This window comes from Salvelinus namaycush, chromosome 20, assembly GCF_016432855.1.
Source record: "Salvelinus namaycush isolate Seneca chromosome 20, SaNama_1.0, whole genome shotgun sequence".
In the NCBI taxonomy this organism is placed as follows: domain Eukaryota; kingdom Metazoa; phylum Chordata; class Actinopteri; order Salmoniformes; family Salmonidae; genus Salvelinus; species Salvelinus namaycush.
In genome coordinates, this window is record NC_052326.1 from 4,967,011 (window position 1) to 4,991,104 (window position 24,094).

The 24,094-nt window shown below is 40.8% G+C and overlaps 1 protein-coding gene across 1 annotated transcript in view; it reads right to left on the reverse strand.

Moving 5' to 3' along the window:
* LOC120065561 (receptor-type tyrosine-protein phosphatase T-like) overlaps positions 1 to 24,094 on the reverse strand; it is a 394,361-nt gene that overhangs the window by 46,140 nt on the left and 324,127 nt on the right. The window contains exons 19-22 of the mRNA XM_039016626.1: positions 2,798 to 2,874; positions 1,842 to 1,878; positions 682 to 779; positions 67 to 183 (exon numbers count right to left, since the gene is read on the reverse strand). Of these exons, the coding sequence (XP_038872554.1) occupies positions 67 to 183; positions 682 to 779; positions 1,842 to 1,878; positions 2,798 to 2,874 (329 nt within the window). The remainder of the gene's footprint in view (positions 1 to 66; positions 184 to 681; positions 780 to 1,841; positions 1,879 to 2,797; positions 2,875 to 24,094) is intronic.

A 24,094-nucleotide genomic window follows, 5' to 3' on the forward strand; every position in this document is an offset into this window, starting at 1 on the left:
AATCCTCTTGGTTGGAATGAATGAAAACAAAACAAGAGAGCATGGTTATTGACTTAGTCGGTTTACCTTCTGGACTGTGAAGGTGCGAATGACGTACTCGGCCAGTGGCTCTGTCTCGATCAGTGTCACCTTGATATCTCCGTACACATCAGTCTCGTCAGGCCAGTACCTCACGCACTTCACCTGGGAAGAGAAACATACATGGTCAAATCCTTGTCTCTTAAAGAGGCTGTATGGGACTTTTGACCCTAGAGTGCAAAAGTCAGACAAAAGAAATGGACAGAAAAAATATTACACAGGACCAATCATTTCATTCTATTTCAGTGGTTGATAGTATATTCATAATATACAAAGAGGCCTAATTGAATGGCATTGAAAACCAAAAAAAAGTCATTTGTTGTTGATTTATTGTGAACATGACATTTGTTGTGAACTATTTGTTGTTGTGAACAGCAATGGTATGAGGTGTAGGGAAGGGGAATATGAGCTATGATTGACACACCCTAACCTATTAAACAACCAAGTGTTTTTCGAGCAGTGGGGAAAGAGACGGCACAGAAATCCATTCAGTATGAGAACCGTTGATGGTTCTGCAATAACGTCGCACGTTCTTAGCCACTTGGCAGTGTCCCCAGAGTAGTACTCCTCTAACACCTTTCAAATCCGCTTTGATGAACTCACCCTGCCCACTTCCACCAGGTTCGTAACCATGACGATACTGCCAGAATTCTCTTGCCAGATCATCCTCCAGAAATCTCTCACCGTCTCCTGCATGGGGCCTGGAAGCAGTGGTGTAAAGTAATTAAGTAAAAATACTTTAAAGTACTACTTAAGTCGTTTTTGGGGTATCTGTACTTTACTATTTATATTTTTGACTACTTTTACTTTTACTTCACTCCTAATGAAAATAATGTACTTTTTACTCCATACATTTTCCCAGACACCAGAAAAGTACTCATTACATGTTGAATGCCTAGCAGGACAGGAAAAGGATCCAATTCATGCACTTATCAAGAGAACACGTGTCATCCCAACTTCCTCTGATCAGGTAGACTCACTAAACACAAATGCATCTTTTGTAAATGAGTGTTGGAGTGTGCCCCTGGCTATCCGTAAATAAAATAATACAAAATAAAATGGTGCCGTCTGCTTTGCTTAATATAAGGAATTTAAAATGATTTATACTTTTACTTGTATACTTAAGTATATTTACAACCAAATACTTTTAGACTTTTACTCAAGTAGTATTTTACTGGGTGTCTTTCACTTTTACTTGAGTAATTTCCTATTAAGGTATCTATACTTTTACTCAAGTATGACAATTGGGTACTTTTTCCACCACTGCCTGGAAGGAGAAAAGAAAGCAAGGAGAATATCAAGAAGTATTGGACAGAGATGATCGTAACAGGAACCAGGAAGTACACGTAGGAGCCAAGTGTTCGAATTGTGTCATTATGGCTGCATTCAAAATGGTACCCTATGCCTGAGAATGGCACCTTCTATCCCCATAAAGTGCACTACCATTGACTAGAGCTTTCTATTGGCTTCCCAATGCAGTTATACTTTCTGAAGAATCTTGAGATGCATGGCATCACCGTCTCATCCTTCATTATCTGATCCCAGAAGGAGAGCAACTTATCCACTGCACAACCATGCCCACGATCCATTTAAGATAAGCCCCGATTTGTTATGGGACTAAAGGAATGGTGTCTTAAATGTGTTATTGGCTTTAACTGTGTGTTTTTTTTAGGGCGTCCAAGTAATTACCTCCCCTACGTCTGGGAACACTTTTCCAGCTGTCTACTGTCTTTACAGACCTCCCCTCCATCCAATGTAATTACCTTGTGTGGCGATGTAATGTCTTGGTCTATGATACCCCTGTGAGAAAGAGAAGAGAAAAAAGAAAACCCTGAGGTGTACTGTAACAGCGCAAGGTCCTTTTTAAATCAGATCAAATCCGAGCCTCTTCATTTTCCCTATCCGCGAAAATAATAGGCAATTCTGTCATATTGTTCCATCGAGACAAATTGCCTTGTTCAAATGAATTTATCAATTTCATTTCATTAATACGACATTGTCATTTAACCATATCAAGTGCGAACGTGCGTGAAAAAAAAAACACTTTCAAATTCATTACTATTGCAACCACTGTTAGATAAATTAACAATCAACACAGTTGAGGCTCCTAGGGCTAGAGCCAGGTATACCAGTCAATTTTACCAGCGGATCCTGGCACAATCGACCCAGTCATTGTTTTATTAGAGGAAACGGGGTTTGATGACATGATTATAGATACAGCTGTAATGCCGACTTATACTGATGCCGTTTCTCGAAGTGCAGGGAATTCACAGCCCCCTAAGCATAATAGAGACAATCATATGGACATTGTCATTATCGTCATACATGCTCAGAAGCTCTGTGTTTGCAGCAGATAATAATATGTCAACTAAGGCACTGCATCTCAGTGCTAGAGGCGTCACTACAGACCCTGGTTCAATTCCAGACTGCATCACAACCGGCTGTGATTGGGAGTCCCATAGGGCGGCGCACAATTGGCCCAGCGTCATCCGGGTTAGGTTTTAGCCGTCATTGTCAATAAGAATTTGTTCTTAACTGAATTGCCTAGTTAAATAAAGGCTAAATAAAAAATAAAATAGAGGCACATAGCAGCATGATCTACTTCAGTACCCATTATGCTCTGTGCAATATTTGATTGTATCTTAGTAAAGATCTGGAGTGAAAATAAGACGTTATGATAAAAAGTAGCAGTCCATTCCCTCCGCGGCCTCATACTTACGTCGATGTAGTTGGCATTCATGTAGTCCGAGTGGGGGTCTCCATCTAGCAGTTGCAGTCTGACACGAGTGTGGTCATCTGTGGGGTCAAATATTCACAAAGAGCAAGCCTAAAGTTACATTTACCCATTTAAGGTTCACACAACAACACCTGAATACCATGTCTGAGGACTACGCCTGTGCTCCAAATGGCACCCTATACCTTACTTCCTTACATAGTGCACTATTGTTGACCAGAGCTCTATGGGCCCTGGTCAAAAGTCGTGCACTAAATAGTGAAAAAGGTGCCATTTAGTACACAGCTGCTACTACCACAGGTGATATGCAAAACACACCCTAGGGAGAGAGACTGATTTGTAGTATTTTAACGGCAAAATACCCATTTGTACGCACCGTATAAGCATCAGTCACTCTGTGTAGTATATTAAACCCATGGTACCGATTACAGAGACATGTTTCTTCCTCTTTGTCAGAGAAACGATTTCCATCTCGAAACTGCCAAAAGCGCCCCTAGGTCCTTACACAGAGAACATGACTAATCTCACTGCATGATTGAATTAGTTACTTCAACCGCAAAATCTACCTCTCTCTCCACAAACACATGTTTGACCCATATATAGACCCATATTACTGTAATTTTGACATGTCAAATCTTCAGTGTGACTCCACAGGGCTTCCTCTTGGCAATGAAGTGAGTGATGGTGATGGCAGTGGTGGCGGGGCCTGTTAGAGGAGGAGGAAAGGACCTGATGATGATGGGAGGATGGGTAACACACTGCTTTCGTCTCACTTTGATCAGTGTGAAATGCAAATGTTCTGGCACCACAGCATGTCTCATGACTGATTTGATGCTCCTGGTTGAAAGGCCCAGCAGCCAGCCAGCAAGGACGAGGATAGATTCATATCTGCACTTATCATAGATATTGGCCTATAATCCGGGGTTATCTTTTTTCTGATCTCCCTTTACTGGGCAACGATGGTTAAAAACCAACATTCCGTTGGTCGGGCGAGCGACTCTCCTCTCCTCTTTCCCCTTTCTACCTCTCCTCTCACATAGCCCCCTTAAGCCAGGAGACCATCTGCATGCACCCTGCCCTCCTCTTTGGGCAAGGACTGGAGGCTCCGGTGTGGATTCTGGCTGGGGATGGGACTGGCCAGGGTAACACTTTATGTGGCTAGTCCATCTGTAGTAAGGTTGAATCCCGGAAACGGGTTACCGAGATTTACCGAGATTTACCCCCCAAACCCACTCACTTTTCCAGGGATAAATAACTGTGAGAAACCGGTAAATTATGATACATTATTTATATCAACAGTATGACATGAAATGGAACTGTTAAATTATATGTGATAACGAAATCTGGCTTCTCTATGGCCTTCTCTCTGCTATCTGCATGATCAATCATCAACGCTCAGGGTAGGGAGCACAGTTCACAACGCATCGCATAATAGTAACTTTTTTTCTTGTGACTGGTAGGCCTACATTTTCATCAGCATAATCTATTCTACAGGAATATAAGGACTGAAGGTCTAATTTACGCATCTCCATCTGGCTTTCAGGGGTCACCTTATTTGTTAATTATTGAAGCAGCAGAGTTTTAAAGGAGCCTATCACTTGAATATCAATGCTTTAAAATCAGTCCATACGTGAGCGTTCTCTCGCAATCTTTCTCTCTCCATCAATTGCATTCAAATTGCATCCAAAATAGATAATCCTGTTAAAGATAGATTTTTAGATATGTTGGCAAATTTATTGAACATTAAAGACAGAAATATCTAAATGACATAAGTATGCACACCCCTGAGTCAATACATGTTAGAATTACCTTTAGCAGCGATTACAGCTGTGGGTCCTTCTGGGTAAGCCTCTAAGAGCTTTGCACATCTCGATTGTACATTATTTGTCCATTATTCTTTAAATAATTCTTCAAGCCTTGTCAAATTGGTTGTTGATCATTGCTAGACAACTATTTTCAAGTCTTGCTATAGATTTTCAAGCAGATTAAGTCAAAATTGTAACTCGGCCTCTCAGGAACATTCAGTGTCTTCTAACTCCAGTGTAGATCTGTCCTTGTGTTTTAAGTTAATTCATCCCCCAGTGTCTGGTGGAAAGCAGACTAAACATGGTTTTCCTCTAGGATTTTGCTTGTGCTTAGCTCTAATCCGTTTCTTTTTTATTTTGAAAAACACCTCAATCCTTAACGATTACACGCATACCCATAACATATTGCAGCCACCACTATGATTGAAAATATGGAGAGTGGTACTCAGTAATGTGATGTATTGGATTTGCCACAAACATAACACTTTGTATTCAGGACAAAAAGTGAATTGCTTTGCCACATTTTTTTGCAGTATTACAGGATGCATGTTTTAGAATATGTTTTATTCTGTACAAGCTTACTTCTTTTCACTCAGTCAATTAAGTTAGTATTGTAGAGTAACGACAATGTTGTTGATGCATCCTCAGTTCTCTCCTAACACAGCCAATAACTCTAACTATTTTAACGTCGCCATTGGTCTCATGCTGAAATCCCTGAGCGGTTTCCTTCCTCTCCTGCAACTGAGTTATCGAGGACGCCTGTATCTTTGTAGTGACTGGGTGTATTGATACACCATCCAAAGAGTAATTAAAAACTTCACCATGCTCAAAGGCATATTCAATGTCTGCTTTTCTTTTCTTTTTTACCAATCTACCAATAGGTGCCCTTCTTGGCGAGGCGTTGTAAAACCTCCCTGGTCTGTGTGGTTGAATCTGTGTTTGAAATTCACTGCTCGACTGAGGGACCTTACAGATAATTGTATATTTGGGGTTCAGATATGAGGTAGTCATTCAAAAATCATGTTGAACTCTATTATTGCACACAGAGTGTGTCGATCCAAGTAATTATGTGACGCAAGATATTTTTTACTGCTGAATTTATTTAGGCATGCCATAACAAAGGGGTTGAATACTTATTGACTCAAGACTCATTTCATTTTCATTCTTTATTCATTTGTAAAAAATTATAATAATTCCACTTTCAAAATTATGGGGTATTGTGTGTAGGCAAGAGACAAAATATCTCCATTGAATCCATTAGAAATGCAGGCTATAACACAATAAAATGTGGAAAAAGTCTAGGGGTGTGAATACTTTCTGAAGGCACTGTATATTTAGCTAATGAATTATGCATAAGCTTTTAACTTATAGCCTCTGTCTTTTGCGCAATATACACCTGCGCTCCGTTGGCCTCGCCTCAATAAAACGCTCCTTAGCACTTGGAGTCCCAGGAAAAACTAGATTAGAATAGCTTGCTGGAATTATCATTTTTTGCATTTCTTATAACAATAGATTTTTCGAAGAGAGATGCAAGCTCTTGTTTTCTGAATGTTAAATACAGCAGCCCAATTGAACACACTGGGAGTTTCAATACAGAGAGAATGCGCGATGGCGGCAGGCTATGGCGGGTTTTTTAATCAGACTATCACCCATAACCACTCAATCTTCGTGAAGAGACGTGAAAGCCGTCTACATCTTATTCTACTACTATATCATTCAAGCATGCCTTTACAATGATGAAGATCAAGGACAACAACACTTATTTCATTTAACTGTAAAAAGCAAGGAAGGAATTAAGCAACAATAGAGAGAGAAAGAGATTGGCTAATGCGCATGTCGCACAACATTAAGGGAAATTATGAAAGGTAGCCTATATATGCATCAGCCTACTAAATATAAAACATTTAAATAGGCCCTATTATATTTAAAAATTTAAATCACATTTACTAGCCTATAACTGTAACTTTGTAGGACACATTTCCTGGACTAGTATCCCATGTTCTCTCCCAGCTTCCTGGTTTGAATGAGGTGTGTAATTCCAGTCATTATAATACAGTATAATATAATAAAGTACAGTAATACAGTCTCACTCAAAAATATTAGCTTACTGGAGCTTTGAATTGATTTTACCCAAGAGAGCATAACTACACCTATGGGTTTTTATATTTTTCTGTCATGTGTCATATGCGGGAGCATATACAGTATATTATATATGCTGTATTGGATAACGGCACAATCATTTGGGCTTTAATGTATGGCTCATCAGGCTCAGGTGGCATCTGGTTTGAATTGTCATGCCGATAGAACACTCATATGCCTTGAGCGCCATACGCCTCAAGCACACTCCCAATAAAGTCCATTCCTTATACAGAGGGGTCCTGAACTCATTACTGATTCATGCTACCGACTCCTCGGCTGGACTATTGATTCTCTTTTGCGGCTCAGTCGTCTTTTTTACTGTTTCTTGTAAAAGTTTGGTGCAAGGGCTTGTTTACTTTGGACTTGAGCAGTTTGGTCTTGAGTAGAAGGCATTTCTGATTTTGTAAACTAAATTTGTATTGTCTTTGTTAAACTCTATTCAAATCCAGACATATTTTTCTGCTTTATACGCTTTAGAATGACACTTCCAGTTTTGGCGGGAAATACCGGGTTACCCTGGAGAAAAGTGATTTATTCTCGGGATGGAACATTTGCAAAACACCTGGAAAATATTCAACCCTAATCTGTTGATGATCTACAGACTATTTACAGACTATAAATAAAATGTAAACTAACTATCCCTAACCCTAACCCTAGTCCTAACTCTAACTCTAACCTTAACCCTTATTCTAAACCTAACCGTAACAAGCAGTTGCTTATCAACATATAGTTTGTTGATAGTTTGACCATCTGTAAGAGCATTTTACCTGTGGTAAAATATTCCTCATCTCCTCTATCAGGATTACTGAGCAGGATTACTGGGTCTTTCATTCTAGCCCTGACACACCCGAGCCAGGATCCTGGATGACGGCTGGCAGGGGGTTGTGTGAAGGAGGCCGGACGTTCTTGGCGCCACAGAGTACCCCACTCACACAAGGTTTCCCTGTACAAGCCTCCAGGCTATAACACTCATATGCCTTGAGCACCATACGCCTCAAGCACACTCCCAATAAAGCCCATTCCTCATACAGAGGGGTCCTGAACTCATTACTGATTCATGCTACCGACTCCTCGGCTGGACTATTGATTCTCTGTTGCTGCTCTGCCGTCTTTTTATTACTGTTTCTTGTAAAAGTTTGTTGCAGGGGCTTGTTTACTTTGGACTTTTCAAGAACTGGAATTCTGGGGAGCAGCTTGGTCCATATGAACTCGAGTAGAAGGCACATCTGATTGTGTATACTACATTTCTATTGTCTGCTGTCTATAAAATTCTGTCTCTGAGACCTACAGAATATCATAATCACCATTTCAAATTCTAAATCGGGCAAAAGTTAACATTGTGCAATTCTACACATTTTGCCATGGGACATAGAGAAAATGTTGCATTTTACTGGCATGGGCTAATTGAGTGACTATCAGTGACTGACTTAACAAGAAAAAAACTGCTGATGCACAAACAAATTGATCCAAGGCCATGGGCCGCCAGCTGTCCATGCCTGGTCTAGGACTACAGTGAAAAGGTAGGCATGTTTAAAAACACAGCAGCGTCAAAATGAATTGCTGATTGAGGGGACCTGGCTTCTCTGTGTAACGCGTGATATGTCACAGCTCCATTAATCACTAAAGCCTATGTTGTCGCCAGAGAGTTTATACATTGCCACTAAACTGTCAATGTGGCTGAACGCATTATGGACTTTAATAGCCTGTTAAAGTCAGCCCTCCTGGAGGTTCCGCTGTCAAACAGGCAGAATGCTGTTTCCAAGCTGATTGTCCCGCAAAGCATGCTGGTAGTCGACTGATCCGATTTAATCCTGTTCAGCAGCTCAGAGATTAGACTCTGCCTCGAGGTGTACCTGAGAGATGCTGAGGGTTTCATCAACAACGCTAACTGTTTACTTTGACCCTGTTCAACGAGAAGCCCATGTTTGGCCAAGTGTCATCCAGATCAGGAGTGGTTAACAGTGGAGGAAGAATATATAGCAAATAGAGGAGAAGGGAGGTGTTTGCCCAACAGGGAATATTGAAATGTACTGTTAAAATATACTGTAGGTTATATCAGACTATTTTGTAAACTAGACAGTCTAAGGATCAGTGGGTTACTTTAAATAAATACAAACTATTTTCTCTAGTAGTTGTCAATCACACATTGTAGCTATTAGCACAAAACCACTACATCACCGGATTCCTGCCGTAAGCTCTGGACCTTTGCCTCGGATCATAGCAGCTTGCTAACTGCTACCGAGTGGCTATAGTGGCTAACGCCCTTGTCCAAAAGCTAGCACCAATTAGCCTCGAGCCAGGCGTATCTCCCGGCTAGCAAACAAAATTACTCCAGCTACAATACCTCTTTTGCCAATTGGCCTGAACCCTTTGTCGACATGGAGCCCCGCCGATCCATCACGACTGGTCTGCCGACGTAATTCCGTCCGATGTGCCCTCAACCGGCCTTTGTTGGACGTCAGTGAAGACGCTTCTGCTAGCCCCGGCCTGCTAACTTTAGGAACGCCGTGTCCCCCGCTTGCCTAGCGCCGTAACGACTACCTAACGGCTTCCCTGTTTCATCTTTTGCTGTTCACTGGACCCTATGATCACCTGGCTGGACTGTTCATTAATCACGGTACTCCATTTTTGTTTATTTTGTTTATCTGTCGGCCCCAGCCTCGAACTCAGGCCCTGTGTGTAGTTAACTGACCCTCTCTACCCATTCGTTGCCATTTTACCTGTTGTTGTTGTCTTAGCTGATTAGCTGTTGTTGTCTTACCCGTTGTTGTCTTAGCTAGCTCTCCAAATCAACACCTGTGATTGCTTTATGACTCGCTTTATGTCTCTCTCTAATGTCAATATGCCTTGTATACTTTTGTTTAGGGTAGTTATCATTGTTTTATTTTACTGCAGAGCACCTAGCCCCACTCAACATGCCTCAGATATATTTTTTTGTCCCACCTCCCACACATGCGATAACCTCACCTAGCATAACTAGTGCCTCCAGAGATGCAACCTCTCTTATCGTCACTCAATGCCTGGGTTTACCTCTACTGTACCCGCACCCCGCCATACCCCTGTCTGTACATTATGCCCTGAATCTATTCTACCACGCCCAGGAATCTGCTCCTGTAATTACCTGCCCCCAACGCACTAGACGACCAGTTTTGATAGCCTTTAGCTGTACCCTCATCCTACTCTTCCTCTGTTCCTCGGGTGATGTAGAGGTTAACCCAGGCCCTGTGTGTCACCAGGCGCTCTCATTTGTTGACTTCTGTAACCGTAAAAGCCTTGGTTTCATGCATGTTAACATCAGAAGCCTCCTCCCTAAGTTTATTTTACTCACTGCTTTAGAACACACCACCAACCCTAATGTCCTTGCCTTGTCTGAATTGTGGCTTAGGAAGGCCACCAAAAATTCTGAGATTTCCATCCCCAACTACAACATTTTCCATCAAGATAGAACTGCCAAAGGGGGAGGAGTTGCAATCTACTGCAGAGATAGCCTGCAATGTTCTGTCATACTTTCCAGGTCCATGCCCAAACAGTTCGAGCTTCTAATTTTAAAAATGAATCTTTCCAGAAATAAGTCTCTCACTGTTGCCGCCTGTTAAACACTCCCCTCAGCTCCCAGCTGTGCCCTGGACACCATATGTGAATTGATTGCCCCCTATCTATCTTCAGAGTTCGTTCTGTTAGGTGACCTAAACTGGGATATGCTTAACACCCCGGCCGTCCTACAATCTAAGCTAGATGCCCCCAATATCACACAAATTATCAAGGAACCCACCAGGTACAACCCTAAATCTGTAAACATGGGCATCATCATAGATATTATCCTGACCAACTTGCCCTCCAAATACACCTCTGCTGTTTTCAATCAGGATCTCAGCGATCACTGCTTCATTGCCTGCAATGGTGGTCATACGACCACCCCTCATCACTGTCAAACACTCCCTAAAACACTTCTGCGAGCAGGCCTTTGCAATCGACCTGGCCCAGGTATCCTGGAAGGATATTGACCTCATCCCGTCAGTAGAGGACGCCTGGTTGTTCTTTAAAAGTAATTTCCTCACCATATTAAATAAGCATGCCCCTTTCAAAAAATGTAGAACTAAGAACAGATATAGCCCTTGGTTCACTCCAGACCTGACTGCCCTTGACCAGCACAAAAACATCCTGTGGCGTACTGCACTAGCATCTAATAGTCCCCGCAATATGCAACTTTTCAGGGAAGTCAGGAACCAATACACACAGTCAGTTTGAAAAAGCTAGCCTTTGCTTTCCTAACAGAAATTTGCATCCTGTAGCTCTAACTCCCAAAGGTTCTGAGACACTGTAAAGTCCATGGAGAAAAAGAGCACCTCCTCCCAGCTGCCCACTGCACTGAGGCTAGGAAACACTGTCACCACCAATAAATCCACAATAATCGAGAATTTCAATAAGCATTTATCTACGGCTGGACATGCTTTCCTCCTGGCTACCCCAACCCCGGCCAACAGCTCCGCACCCCCCGCAGCGACTTGCCCAAGCCTCCCCAGCTTCTCCTTCACCCAAATCCAGATAGCAGATGTTCTGAAAGAGCTGCAAAACGGGGACCCGTACAAATCAGCTGGGCTAGACAATCTGGACCCACTCTTTCTAAAATTATCTTCCGCCATTGTTGCATCCCCTATTACTAGTCTGTTCAACCTCTCTTTCGTATTGTCCGAGATTCCTAAAGATTGGAAAGCTGCCGCGGTCATCCCCCTCTTCATAGGGGGTGACACTCTAGACCCAAACTGTTACAGACCTATATCCATCTTGCCCTGTTGTCCGGACCTCTGGCAGTCGCTGTGTTGGTACCACAGGGTTCAATTCTCGGGCCAACTCTTTTCTCTGTATATATGTATCAATGATGTCGCTCTTGCTGCGGGTGATTCCTTGATCCATCTCTACGCAGACGACACCATTCTGTATACATCTGGCCATTCTTTGGACACTGTGTTAACCTCTTGAGAATATAGGGGGTGCTGTTTCGACTTAGTGAAAATTGGTCTCCAAATTAAACTGCCTCGTACTCAATTCTTGCTCGTACAATATGCATATTATTATTACTATTGGATAGAAAACAATCTCTAGTTTCTAAAACCGTTTGAATTATGTCTGTGGGTGAACCAGAACTCTTTCTGCAGCGAAATCCATGACAGGAACTGCGAAGGTCTGAAAATGATGCTCTGTTCTCAGATCAGTTTAAAGCTCTGTATGTATCCTATGGGTCGACATGAACTGCACCCGCCTTCCCCTGGATGTCAGTAACCAATGAGAAGTGGAATGGAGTTCCTACGTAGTTCTCAGAGTTTATAAAAGGCCAAGGAACGAGGGGAGGTCTCTTTTCGACGTTCGTCATTGCGCAAAGCAGGACCTCAGGATGGCATTTTGAAACGCTCAGTTATCGACCTTAGATATATCCGTCTGTAATTTAATTCGATATAGGTGTTAGAAACATCATAACGAAGTTATTTTAAACCGAGTTATATCAGTTTATGCGAGTATATTGCTATTTTCGGAATTTCCTTAGTATTGCGTTTGGAGGATTTGGGCATGTTGGGGCCACATAGCTATTCTTAGCTGCTAATTCCGAAGTTGAAGACGACGTTTTACAACCAAGCAACGATTCTTTTGGACAAGGGACCACTTGCACAAGATTCTGATGGAAGCTCGTCCAAAAGTAAGAGCTATTTATGATGTTATTCCGTATTTATGTGGAAAAATGTAAACGGATTTGTCCGCCATTATTGCGGCATTAGTCTGGCTGTAACGCACACTGTATGTCTAGTAACGTTAATTTTAAAAATCTAACTCAGCGGTTGCATTAATAACTAATGCATCTTTCATTTGATGTCCAACCTGTATTTTTTAGTCAAGTTTACGATTATTTATTGATTAGATTAGGTGCCTTTCCAAGATGGCGCCGGCCAGAATGCATGACCTGTTGCCACTGATCACATTGTATAACCACGATTTGTGCTGCTAAATATGCACATTTTCGAACAAAACCTATATGGATTGTGTAATATGATGTTACAGGACTGTCATCTGAAGAATTCTGAGAAGGTTAGTGAAAAATTAATTTATTTTGGTGGTGAATACGTTATCGCTATGTTTGGCTGGAATCAATGCTGTTGTCTGGTTTGCTATTGTGGTAAGCTAATATAACGATATATTGTGTTTTCGCTGTAAAACACTTAGAAAATCTGAAATATTTTCTTGATTCACAAGATCTGTGTCTTTCAATTGCTGTACGCTGTGTATTTTTAAGAAATGTTTTATGATGAGTAATTAGCTAATACACGATGGTCTCTGTAGTTATTCTAGTCATTTTAGTTGTGATGGGGGCTGCAATTGTAAACTATGATTTATACCTGAAATATGCAAATTTTTCTAACAAAACCTATGCTATACAATAAATATGTTATCAGACTGTCATCTGATGAGGTTGTTTCTTGGTTAGTGGCTATTTATATCTTTATTTGGTCGAATTTGTGATAGCTACTGATGCAGTAAGAAAATGGTGGAGTATGGGAGTGGTGTCTTTTGCTAACGTGGTTAGCTAATAGAAATACATATTTTGTCTTCCCTGTAAAACATTTTAAAAATCAGAAATGATGGCTTTATTCACAAGATGTGTATCTTTCATTTGGTGTCTTGGACTTGTGATTTCATGAACATTTTATTATATGATATCCCTGTGGCTTTAGGCTAGGCTATGCTAGTCAGCTTTTGTGATGGGGGGGATCCCGGATCCGGGTTTGTGAGGCGTTAGAGGTTAACAAACTTCCAAATGTGCTATAATGCCATACAACACTCCTTCCGTGGCCTCCAACTGCTCTTAAATGCTAGTAAAACTAAATGCATGCTCTTCAACCGATTGCTGCCCGCACCTGCCCGCCCGACTAGCATCACCACTCTGGACGGTTCTGATTTAGAATATGTGGACAACTACAAATACCTAGGTGTCTGGCTAGACTGTAAAATCTCCTTGCAGACTCATATTAAACATCTCCAATCCAAAATTAAATCTAGAATCGGCATCCTATTTCGCAACAAAGCCTCCTTCACTCACGCTGCCAAACATACCCTAGTGAAATTGACTATCCTATCAATCCTCTACTTCGGCAATGTCATTTACAAAATAGCCTCCAACACTCTACTCATCAAACTAGATGCAGTCGATCACAGTTCCATCCATTTTGTCACCAAAGCCCCATATACCACCCACCACTGCGACCTGTATGCTCTCGTCGGTTGGCCCTCTGGCTATTCGCCGCCAGACCCACTGGCTCCAGGTCATCTATAAGTCTTTGCTAGGTAAAGCACCGCCGTATCTCAGCTCACTGGTCACCATAATAACACCCACCCGTAGCACGCGCTCCAGCAGGTATACAGTTGAAGGCGGAAGTTTACATACACCTTAGCCAAATACATTTAAACTCAGTTTTCACAATTCCTGTCATTTAATCCTAGTAAAAATTCACTGTCTTAGGTCAGTTAGGATCACCACTTCATTTTAAGAATATGAAATGTCAGAATAATAGAAGAGAGAATGATTTATTTCAGCTATTATTTCTTACATCACATTCCCAGTGGGTCAGAAGATTACATACACTCAATTAGTATTTGGTAGCATTGTTTTTAAATTGTTTAACTTGGGTCAAACTTTTCGGGTAGCCTTCCACAAGCTTCCCAAAATAAGTTGGGTGAATTTTGGCCCATTCCTCCTGACAGAACTGGTGTAACTGAGTCAGGTTTTTAGTCCTCCTTGCTCGCACCCGCTTTTCAGTTCTGCCCACACATTTTCTATGGGATTAAGGTCAGGGATTTGTGATGGCCACTCCAATACTTTGACTTTTTGTCCTTAAGCCATTTTGCCACAACTTTGGAAGTATGCTTGGGGTCATTGTCCCTTTGGAAGACCCATTTGCGACCAAGCTTTAACTTCCTGACTGATGTCTTGAGATGTTGCTTCAATATATCCACATAATTTTCCTGCCTCATGATGCCATCTATTTTGTGAAGTGCACCAGTCCCTCATGCAGCAAAGCACCCCCACAACATGATGCTGCCACACCCATGCTTCACGGTTGGGAAGGTGTTCTTCGGCTTGCAAGCTTACCCCTTTTTCCTCCAAACCTAACAATGGTCATTATGGCCAAACAGTTCTATTTTTGTCAGACCAGAGGACATTTCTCCAAAAAGTACGATTTTTGTCACCATGTGCAGTTGCAAACCGTAGTCTGGCTTTTTTATGGCGGTTTTGGAGCAGTGGCATCTTCCTTGCTGAGCGGCCTTTCAGGTTATGTCGATATAGGACTCGTTTTACTGTGGATATAGATACTTTTGTACCTATTTCCTCCAGCATCTTCACAAGGTCCTTTGCTGTTGTTCTGGGATTGATTTGCACTTTTCGCACCAAAGTACGTTCATCTCTAGGAGACAGAACGCGTCTCCTTCCTGAGCGGTATGATGGCTGCGTGGTCCCATGGTGTTTATACTTGCGTACTATTGTTTGTACAGATGGATGTGGTACCTTCAGGCATTTGGAAATTGCTCCCAAGGATGAACCAGACTTGTGGAGGTCTACAAGGTCTTTCTGAGGTCTTGGCTGATTTCTTTTGATTTTCCCATTATGTCAAGCAAAGAGACACTGAGTTTGAAGATAGTCCTTGAAATACATCCACAGGTTCACCTCCAATTGACTCAAATGATGTCAATTAGCCTATCAGAAGCTTCTAAAGCCATGACACCATTTTCTGGTATTTTCCAAGCTGTTTAAAGGCACAGTCAACTTAGTGTATGTTAAACTTCTGACCGACTGGAATTGTGATACAGTGAATTATAAGTGAAATAATCTGTCTGTAAACAATTGTTGGAAAAATGACTTGTGTCATGCACAAAGTAGATGTCCTAACCGACTTGCCAAAATTATAATTTGTTAACAAGAAATTTGTGGAGTGGTTGAAAAACGAGTTTTAATGACTCCAACCTAAGTGTATGTAAACTTCCGACTTCAACAATATCTCACTAGTCATCCCCAAAGCCAACACCTCCTTTGGCCGCCTTTCCTTTCAGTTCTCTGCTGCCAATGACTGGAACGAATTGCAAAAATTGCTGTACTTGGAGACTTATTTCCCCCTCACTAACTTTAAGCATCAGCTATCTGAGCAGCTTACTGATCGCTGCAGCTGTACACAGCCGATCTGTAAATAGCCCATCCAACTACCTACCTCATCCCCATATTGTTTTTATTTACTTTTTTTGCTCTTTTGCACACCAGTATTTCTTCTTGCACATCATCATCTGCACATCTATTTTTCCAGTGTTTATTCGCTAAATTGTAATTACTTTGCTACTATTGGCCTATTTATTGCCTTACCTCCTTACTCCATTTGCACACACTGTATATAGATTTTTTCTATTGTGTTATTGACTATACATTTGTTTGTTCCATGTGTAACTCTGTGTTGTTGTTTTTTGTTGCACTGCTTTGCTTTATCTTGGCCAGGTCGCAGTTGTAAATGAGAACTTGTTCTCAACTGGCCTACCTGGTTAAATAAAGGTGAAATAGAAATAAAATTAAAATAAACATAAATTACAAGCTATTAATCATAATATCTCATAATTATACCCCAGTTACATCATACTGTTGTTAATACCAAGCGTTTAATAATGTCACTCAATTGGATCCTATTTAATGTATGCTATGGATATTTTATCAATGCTTCCTAAGAGTTGTATTTTTTTTTTTTTTACATTGATGCCAGGTGCAAAAAAAGCACCCAATAAACATTGGGGAATTCTAATCGTCAGTATTCGGTCAATACATCAGAGGATTTCTAAGGCAACGACTTCAAGGCAACCTCTGAAGATACCTCAATGTTACGTGCCGGGAATGAATGCCAGTTATATGAGTGACTTTCAAAGAGCCTACGCTTTGACAGACGTGCACACACACATGAAGCCCAACTTGAAGGGAATCAACTATCGGCGAGCCGTCAGAGTGTTGGATACATCTGTGTTCTTTTTAATGGAAATTAACAACTGGGACAATTATTATTCAGGGAGCACTTCTTTGCAAGGTACCTTCTGACAGTGTTACACATGATCCAAAACACACTCTAATGAGTGACAGTTTGTGTAATAAAATGCTCTACAATCATATACCTCAGTTGAGGTTGTGTTGTCGACCCAGTCATTGGGCAATAGTGCGGTATTGGTTCCTGTCTGAAGCAGATTGCATCAGGTAAAGCCCTCTCGATTGCTTTTCCTGGAGAGAGAGGATATAATTGTAATGACAATGAATATCAAATTATCTTGATTCATTGCCCTTTTACTTGTTGACAGCTAAACACCTTTGCTCCGTCTCTGGTTTCTTGTACAACATATACAGTGTGTCAAAATCCTTGCTATGTATTTGAGAAATCAATAATGATTAAGCCTGAGTTACAGGCCCACCGTATATGATGAAAACGGTCTGTCTGACCTTGTGAGCTGCGGTCCACTTTGAAAACCTACTGTCAATAACAACCACAGCACTCCATTGCAATTAAATATAAACCATCCGGTCAGCAAGCATCTCTGAAATTCCCCCAGGGATGTATCAAATGTGCTTTGTTCCCAATAGATAAGCAACGTTTTTGTAACTTAAGAGCTGTTCCTACTTAATACAACCGAAACACTACAGCAAGGGACTATTCTGGACAAGAGGAAAATAAAATGAAAAGAACAGAAAGGAATCTGAAAATATTTGTTTGATAGGTTCCTGTAGGCAGTTCTGATTCACAGGTTTGCCGCCGATTCCTCCGGTCTCTCTGATACGTGCCAATAACACTTTTTATTTTGGTAGCCGAGTTCTAAATGACCATATGGGAGGCTTTATGTTTACACAGTGTGGGGGGTGGAAAGACACAGGAGAAATGGAATGGAACAGCTGCCTATAATCGAAAGTGTTCACCGTTCTTCTCGCAGTTCCATAAATTGTCATAGGTAATCGGGCAGCGTGAGTGGCTGGGAGGGAGAGCTTTAGTGTTGATTAACATTTTCGTTAGATACTGTGTGGACGTTTGAGTAGAAGCCTGGTTGGCACGGGTTGGAGGAAAAGCATCTTTCCATCAAAACTTCTACTCAAATGATCCTTTTAAATGTCTCAAAATAAGAGGCGAGGAGGGGAAATAGAAGAAATTCGGGAATTTCCCAGAGAAGATGACACTCTCTTACACAGAGTGACTGTTCAAGTTTGCAGAGTGAAACTTTCCAAAAAGCGTATTTTGGGTCCAACAATTAACTGTGGATCGCTCTTGGCAGACGTATCATGTGAAATGAAGATACCTACCGTACTTTCTCAGTGGTTTTTCAAAAAGTGTAATGAGATATGAAGCATTTGTACAAGCATGCAGTAAGATGGACAGTTTCCATTACAAGCTCATGTAATTAAAACACTTTTACTAATAGAAAATGTATCATAATTCCTGTTGGCTATCAGCATATGACAGGTTATTTCATTTTAGAGCAAGTTTTCATTTAAAGGCCTTCACTTGTAAGAAGTGTCTCGCCAGCAACATCTAAACCCTTAATAAAAAAGTATTCATGTCATTGGGGCAATATGCTACTCTTGTATCGCATTAGGAGCCTTGGGGTCTCTAACAATATGACATAATACTGTAGACAGCACTGTTTTCAAAGACTGCGGTATAATTAAAACAACTTGTCAGAGGGTTGAAAATGTCGTTCTCTTATGGGAAAAAATGGGATAATTTCAGAGTATAAGCCAATATTTAACTGTGAGACCTTTCGTTTGCAAAGGAGTAGAGCATGTTTAATAATAATAATAATACATGGGACTTCTATAGCACTTTTCAATGACCCAAAGTCGCTTTACAATTGTAGAAACGAAATAAAAAAACAGAGATCAAACAAGACAACACCAGAGAAACAGCAGGAAGAAACTGAAAACATGAAACAAAGAGAAGGCTTAAAGACGTCATCAAAGTGAGGAATGTTAGTTACACCCGGTTTGTTGTTTTTATTAAACGCGTTTTTTAAGAAACAGATCTAAATCAAAGTTGACATTTTATAGCTATGGATTCATCTTCTTCTTCTTCTGTGGTATAATGGTGTTTGCAACTATTTGATGTGCATTCAGCCACCTACTGTGTGGGTGAATAATAAGGAAATAATGTGGGTGAAAATAAATCAAATATCAATCAAACTATCAAATAATAAATAAACTAAACAAAATCAGCCTGCTTTTCTGTGAAAAACTAATTCTAATCAGGTCCCTACACCGGCTCAAAAGACTCCTGTGAGGGCGGTACATGTCCTATCAAACATAGTCCTTGCAGTGCTTCTGCCGTGAAGACTTGGAGCCCCAAAAACGTCTCTGCTGCAGATATATATTTTTTTATATATATTTTTTTAAACTTTATTTAACTAGACAAGTCAGTTAAGAACAAATGATTATTTACAATGACAGCCTACCCAGGCCAAACCCTAACCCGGACGACACTGGGCCAATTGTGTGCCGCCCTATGGGACTCCCATGTGTAACTCTGTGTTGTTGTATGTGTCGCACTGCTTTGCTTTATCTTGGCCAGGTCGCAGTTGTAAATGAGAACTTGTTCTCATCTAGCCTACCTGGTTAAATAAAGGTGAAATAAAAAAAACAAAAAAATAAAAAACTCCTGATCACGGCTGGTTGTGATACAGCCTGGAATAGAACCAGGGTCTGTAGTGACGCCTCTAGCCCTGAGACGCAATGCCTTAGACTGCTGCACCACTCGGGAGGCCATGCTTCCTGAGTTGATGTCCAGCTTCTTGGACTTCTTAGACACTTGTGCTGTACAAATCATCACTGTGGCTATAAATGCGACAAAATAAATTTTCTTCACAATGAGTGTGTCTAGGTCACCCGATTGACTTGAAACACAATGCATCTACCGCCAGATCTTCAAAACTGTTGCCTCTTGCCCCTTCGAATCTCTTCACCGCCTCCACATAGGAAATCTGCTGCACAGCCCTGATCCTTGACACCTCAACATCTTTCACTCTAACAGGACACTCAAGGAAGTCCGGAGTATGATCCCCACCACAATTGCAACATTTTCTATTGACAGATTCTTCAATACTATAATTCTCTCATCTGCAAACATTTGAAACGTGACCAAATTATCCTTTACAATTCCCACACTGTAATGGTTTGGACACAAATGCTCTCACAGCATACTTCACATGTAAAAGTTTCACATATTCAGGTAGAGTCTCCTCAAACAACAATAATATCAATAGGCTTTTCTCCTTTCTTCCATTTACCATCTGGGTCTGGCGACGTGCACTGACTACTCCTGGGATTTTCTGTCTAAGGTACTGGTCATCTATATCCAGCAAGACTCCAGCTACGGTGCATTCGGAAAGTATTCAGACCCCTTCCCTTTTAACACATTTTGTTACGTTACAACAACATACAGAGAGATCCGTGATGAAAACCTGCTCCAGAGCGCTCAGGACGTCAGACTGGGGCGAAGGTTCACCTTCCAACAGCACAACGACCCTAAGCACACAGCAAGCGTGGCTTTGGGACAAGTCTCTGAATATCCTTGAGTGGCCCAGCCAGAGCCCGGACTTGAACCCGATTGACCGTCTCTTGAGAGACCTGAAAATAGCTGTGCAGCAACGCTCCCTATCCAACCTGACAGAGCTTGAGAGGATCTGCAGAGAAGAATGGGAGAAACTCCCCAAATACAGATGTGCCAAGCTTGTAGCGTCATACCCAAGGCTGTAATCGCTGCCAAAGGTGCTTCAAAAAGGTACTGAGTGAAGGGTCTGAATACTTATGTAAATGTGATATTTCATTTTTTTTATTTTAATAAATATGCAACCATTTCTAAAATTCGTTTTTGCTTTGTCATTATAGAGTATTGTGTGTAGATTGATGAGGGGAAAAAACTATTTAATACATTTTAGAATAAGGCTGTAACGTAACAAAATGTGAAAAAATTCAAGAGGTCTGAATACTTTGGAATGTACTGTATAACTCCTTTGGTTGGCGCCCTGCTCCGATGATCAGAACATGTTAATTCTGACATGGACAATTTTGCCAGATCCAGTGCACACTTCTTCTGTTCTTTATCTAAACAATTAACCAAAACAAGGCCTCTTCTAGTCACTTTGATCGAATCCACCTTTCCCACTGGTTTTTTCACAGTCCTCGATATTACAAATGGATTTCCCAAATGAATCTCCTTGTCCAAAAAACACAGTCCAATAAGAAATGCATTATTGTACCGGTCCTTCTCTTCCAGTCCAACTTTTGCTCGTTTTTTTCCATTCTTTGATTTCACTATTTTCCATTCATTGACACCCACTTCACTTGCCGTACTTTCAGATTCAAGCACAGTTGCCATTTCCTCCCCCTGCAGTGTTTCCTGCGACCAGATCCACAAGCTGTCAACTGTGTCATTTCTAGCTATGGATTCCGTGACATGGATACTTTGTACCGCAAGTTTGTGTCCCAGTATCCCATTAAAAAGCTTAGCTAATCACTAGAGACAGAATCACTCGATCATTTATTCTGGTATTGCCCCTATGTAGCTTGTTTCTGGTCACAGGTTCAGGAATGGTTAAAAATCACAACATTCACTTAAAATGTACCTTAAAATTAGCGGTGTTGGGCGATTTGGAAAGCCATGGATCTGTCAATAAATTATATAATAATACTCGTAGGAAAGATTTTCATTTTTAGCTCAAAATATATGTACAGTACCCATCAAAAGTTTGGACACACCTACTCATTCCAGGGTTTTTCTTTATTTTTACTATTTTCTACATTGTAGAATAACAGCGAAGACATCAAAACTATGAAATAACACATATGCAATCATGTAGTAACCAAAAAAGTGTTAAACAAATCAATATATATTTTATATTTGAGATTATTCAAAGTAGCCACCCTATGCCTTGATGACAGCTTTGCACACTCTTGGCATTCTCTCAACCAGATTCATGAGGTAGTCACCTGGAATGCATTGCAATTAACAGGCGTGCCTTGTTAAAAGTACATTTGTGGAATTTCTTTCCTTGTGAAAGAAACATTTGAGACAATCAGTTGTGTTGTGACAAGGTAGGGGTGGTTTACAGAAGATATACCTATTTGGTAAAAGACCAAGTCCATATTATGGCAATAACAGCTCAAATAAGCGAAGAGAAATGACAGGCCATCATTACTTTAAGACATGAAGGTCAGTCAATCCGGAAAATTTCAAGAACTTTCAAAGTTTCTTCAAGTGCAGTCGCAAAAACTATCAAGCGCTATGATGAAACTGGTTCTCACGATGACCGCCACAGGAAAGGAAGACCCATAGTTACCTCTGCTGCAGAGAATAAGTTCATTCGAGTTAACTGCACCTCAGATTGCAGCCCAAATAAATGCTTCACAGAGTTCAAGTAACAGACACATCTCAACATCAACTGTTCAGAGGAGACTGCGTGAATCAGGCCTTCATGGTCGAATTGCTGGAAAGTAACCACTACTAAAGCACACCAATAAATAGAACAGACTTGCTTGGGCCAAGAAACACAAGCAATGGACATTAGACCGGTGGAAATTTGTCCATTGGTCGAATGAGTCAAAATTTTGATTTGTTTAACACTTTTTTAGTTACTACATGATTCTATATGTGTTATTTAATTGTTTTGATGTCTTCACCATTATTCTACAATGTTGAAAATAGTAAAAATAAAGAAAAACCCTTGAATGAGTAGGTGTGTCCAAACTTTTGACTGGTACAGTGTATGTTGCAGAAAAGTGGTAAAAACCAAAACAGATACAGCAGGTATGCAGTTGAAGTCGGAAGTTTACATACACCTTAGCCAAACACATTTAAACTCAGTGTTTCACAATTCCTCACATTTAATCCTAGTAAAGATTCCCTGTCTTAGGTCAGTTAGGATCACCACTTTATTTTAAGAATGTGAAATTTCAGAATAATAGTAGAGAGAATTATTTATTTTAGCTTTTTTTTCACAGTGAGAGCCTTTCCTGTCTGTTCTCCTCACCCTGCCTCTCCCTCCTCTGCCACACTTTCCAAGTAATGCTGGTCTTCCTTCTCTACTAACCCCTAGATACAATGCTCTTGGTTAAACCAAAGATACCGATCATTTTTATGTGGTTTAACATTAGCTAGCTAACCTAACCTGCCTAATCAATAGCCTGCTTTAATAACAGAAGACCAAATAACTATACTTTGACCCTGTAAAACACCACATTTCACTGTCCCTATCTGGTGTATGTGGCAATAAAACATCTTCAATATTGAAGTCATAGTTGATCAACTTAGTTGTTTGATTAAGTTCTCTACTGAAAAATGTAATGTAAGGTAAGGGTTAGTGACGGATTGATATTTACATAATGGTTACCTGCAGGAACATGGAGTAGGGTCATGCCTTTTCAATTTCAGTCAAGGGGAGGGTTTAGTATTTTTTATCTAGTCCAGGGGAGGGTGATGACATTTCTATATTTCTCAGTGTTTTAGAATTAGTTGCTTATTAGGCTACACAGTGCATTCGGAAAGTATTCAGACCCCTTCACTTTTCCACATGTTGTTACGTTAGAGCCTTATTCCCCCCCCAAAAAATGTAAGTCCTCATCAATCTACACACAATATCCAATAATGACAAAGCAAAAACAGGATTTTAGAAATGTTAGCAAATGTGTTAAAATTTAAAAAGAGAAATACCTTATTTTTATAAGTATTCAGACCCTTTGCTACAGTATGTGTCCTCAGAAGAAGATGGATTAATAATAATAAAAACAATAAAAAATAAAAGCTTAGCGAATTGTTAGCTTCTAGTCATCATGCTAATCGAGCAGGCTAGCATTGCAAGCCCACTGGTGCTTCTATCCATGTCTGGACACAAATGCGCTAGGTGCGACATGATCTCCACACAAGAGGAGGGAGAAAAGGTGAAACTGATCAATGGACATGAGTTTGTCTGGCCTAAATGTATCACCATCAAGCAGCTTTGGGAAGAGAGTATCCGGTTGCTAGCTCAGCTGCGGCAACAGCAGGACCTGGCGGTAACCCAGGCAAATTGCAGCTGTCATAGGTTTTAACGACCTCCGTGTTATGCAATCTGAGGAACGGAGGGAGGACTACAAAATTATTTTTGCTAGTACAGGGAATAGAATAATTATTTCTGGCCCCTTCCCGTGCTTTCAAAGGGGTGCAAAACGTTTCAGCCGCCTTGTTGCCCTAAACACGTACCTGAAGAAACTTGCCAACAACAGGAATGTCTCGTTTTGTGACAATTTTGATTTGAAGTG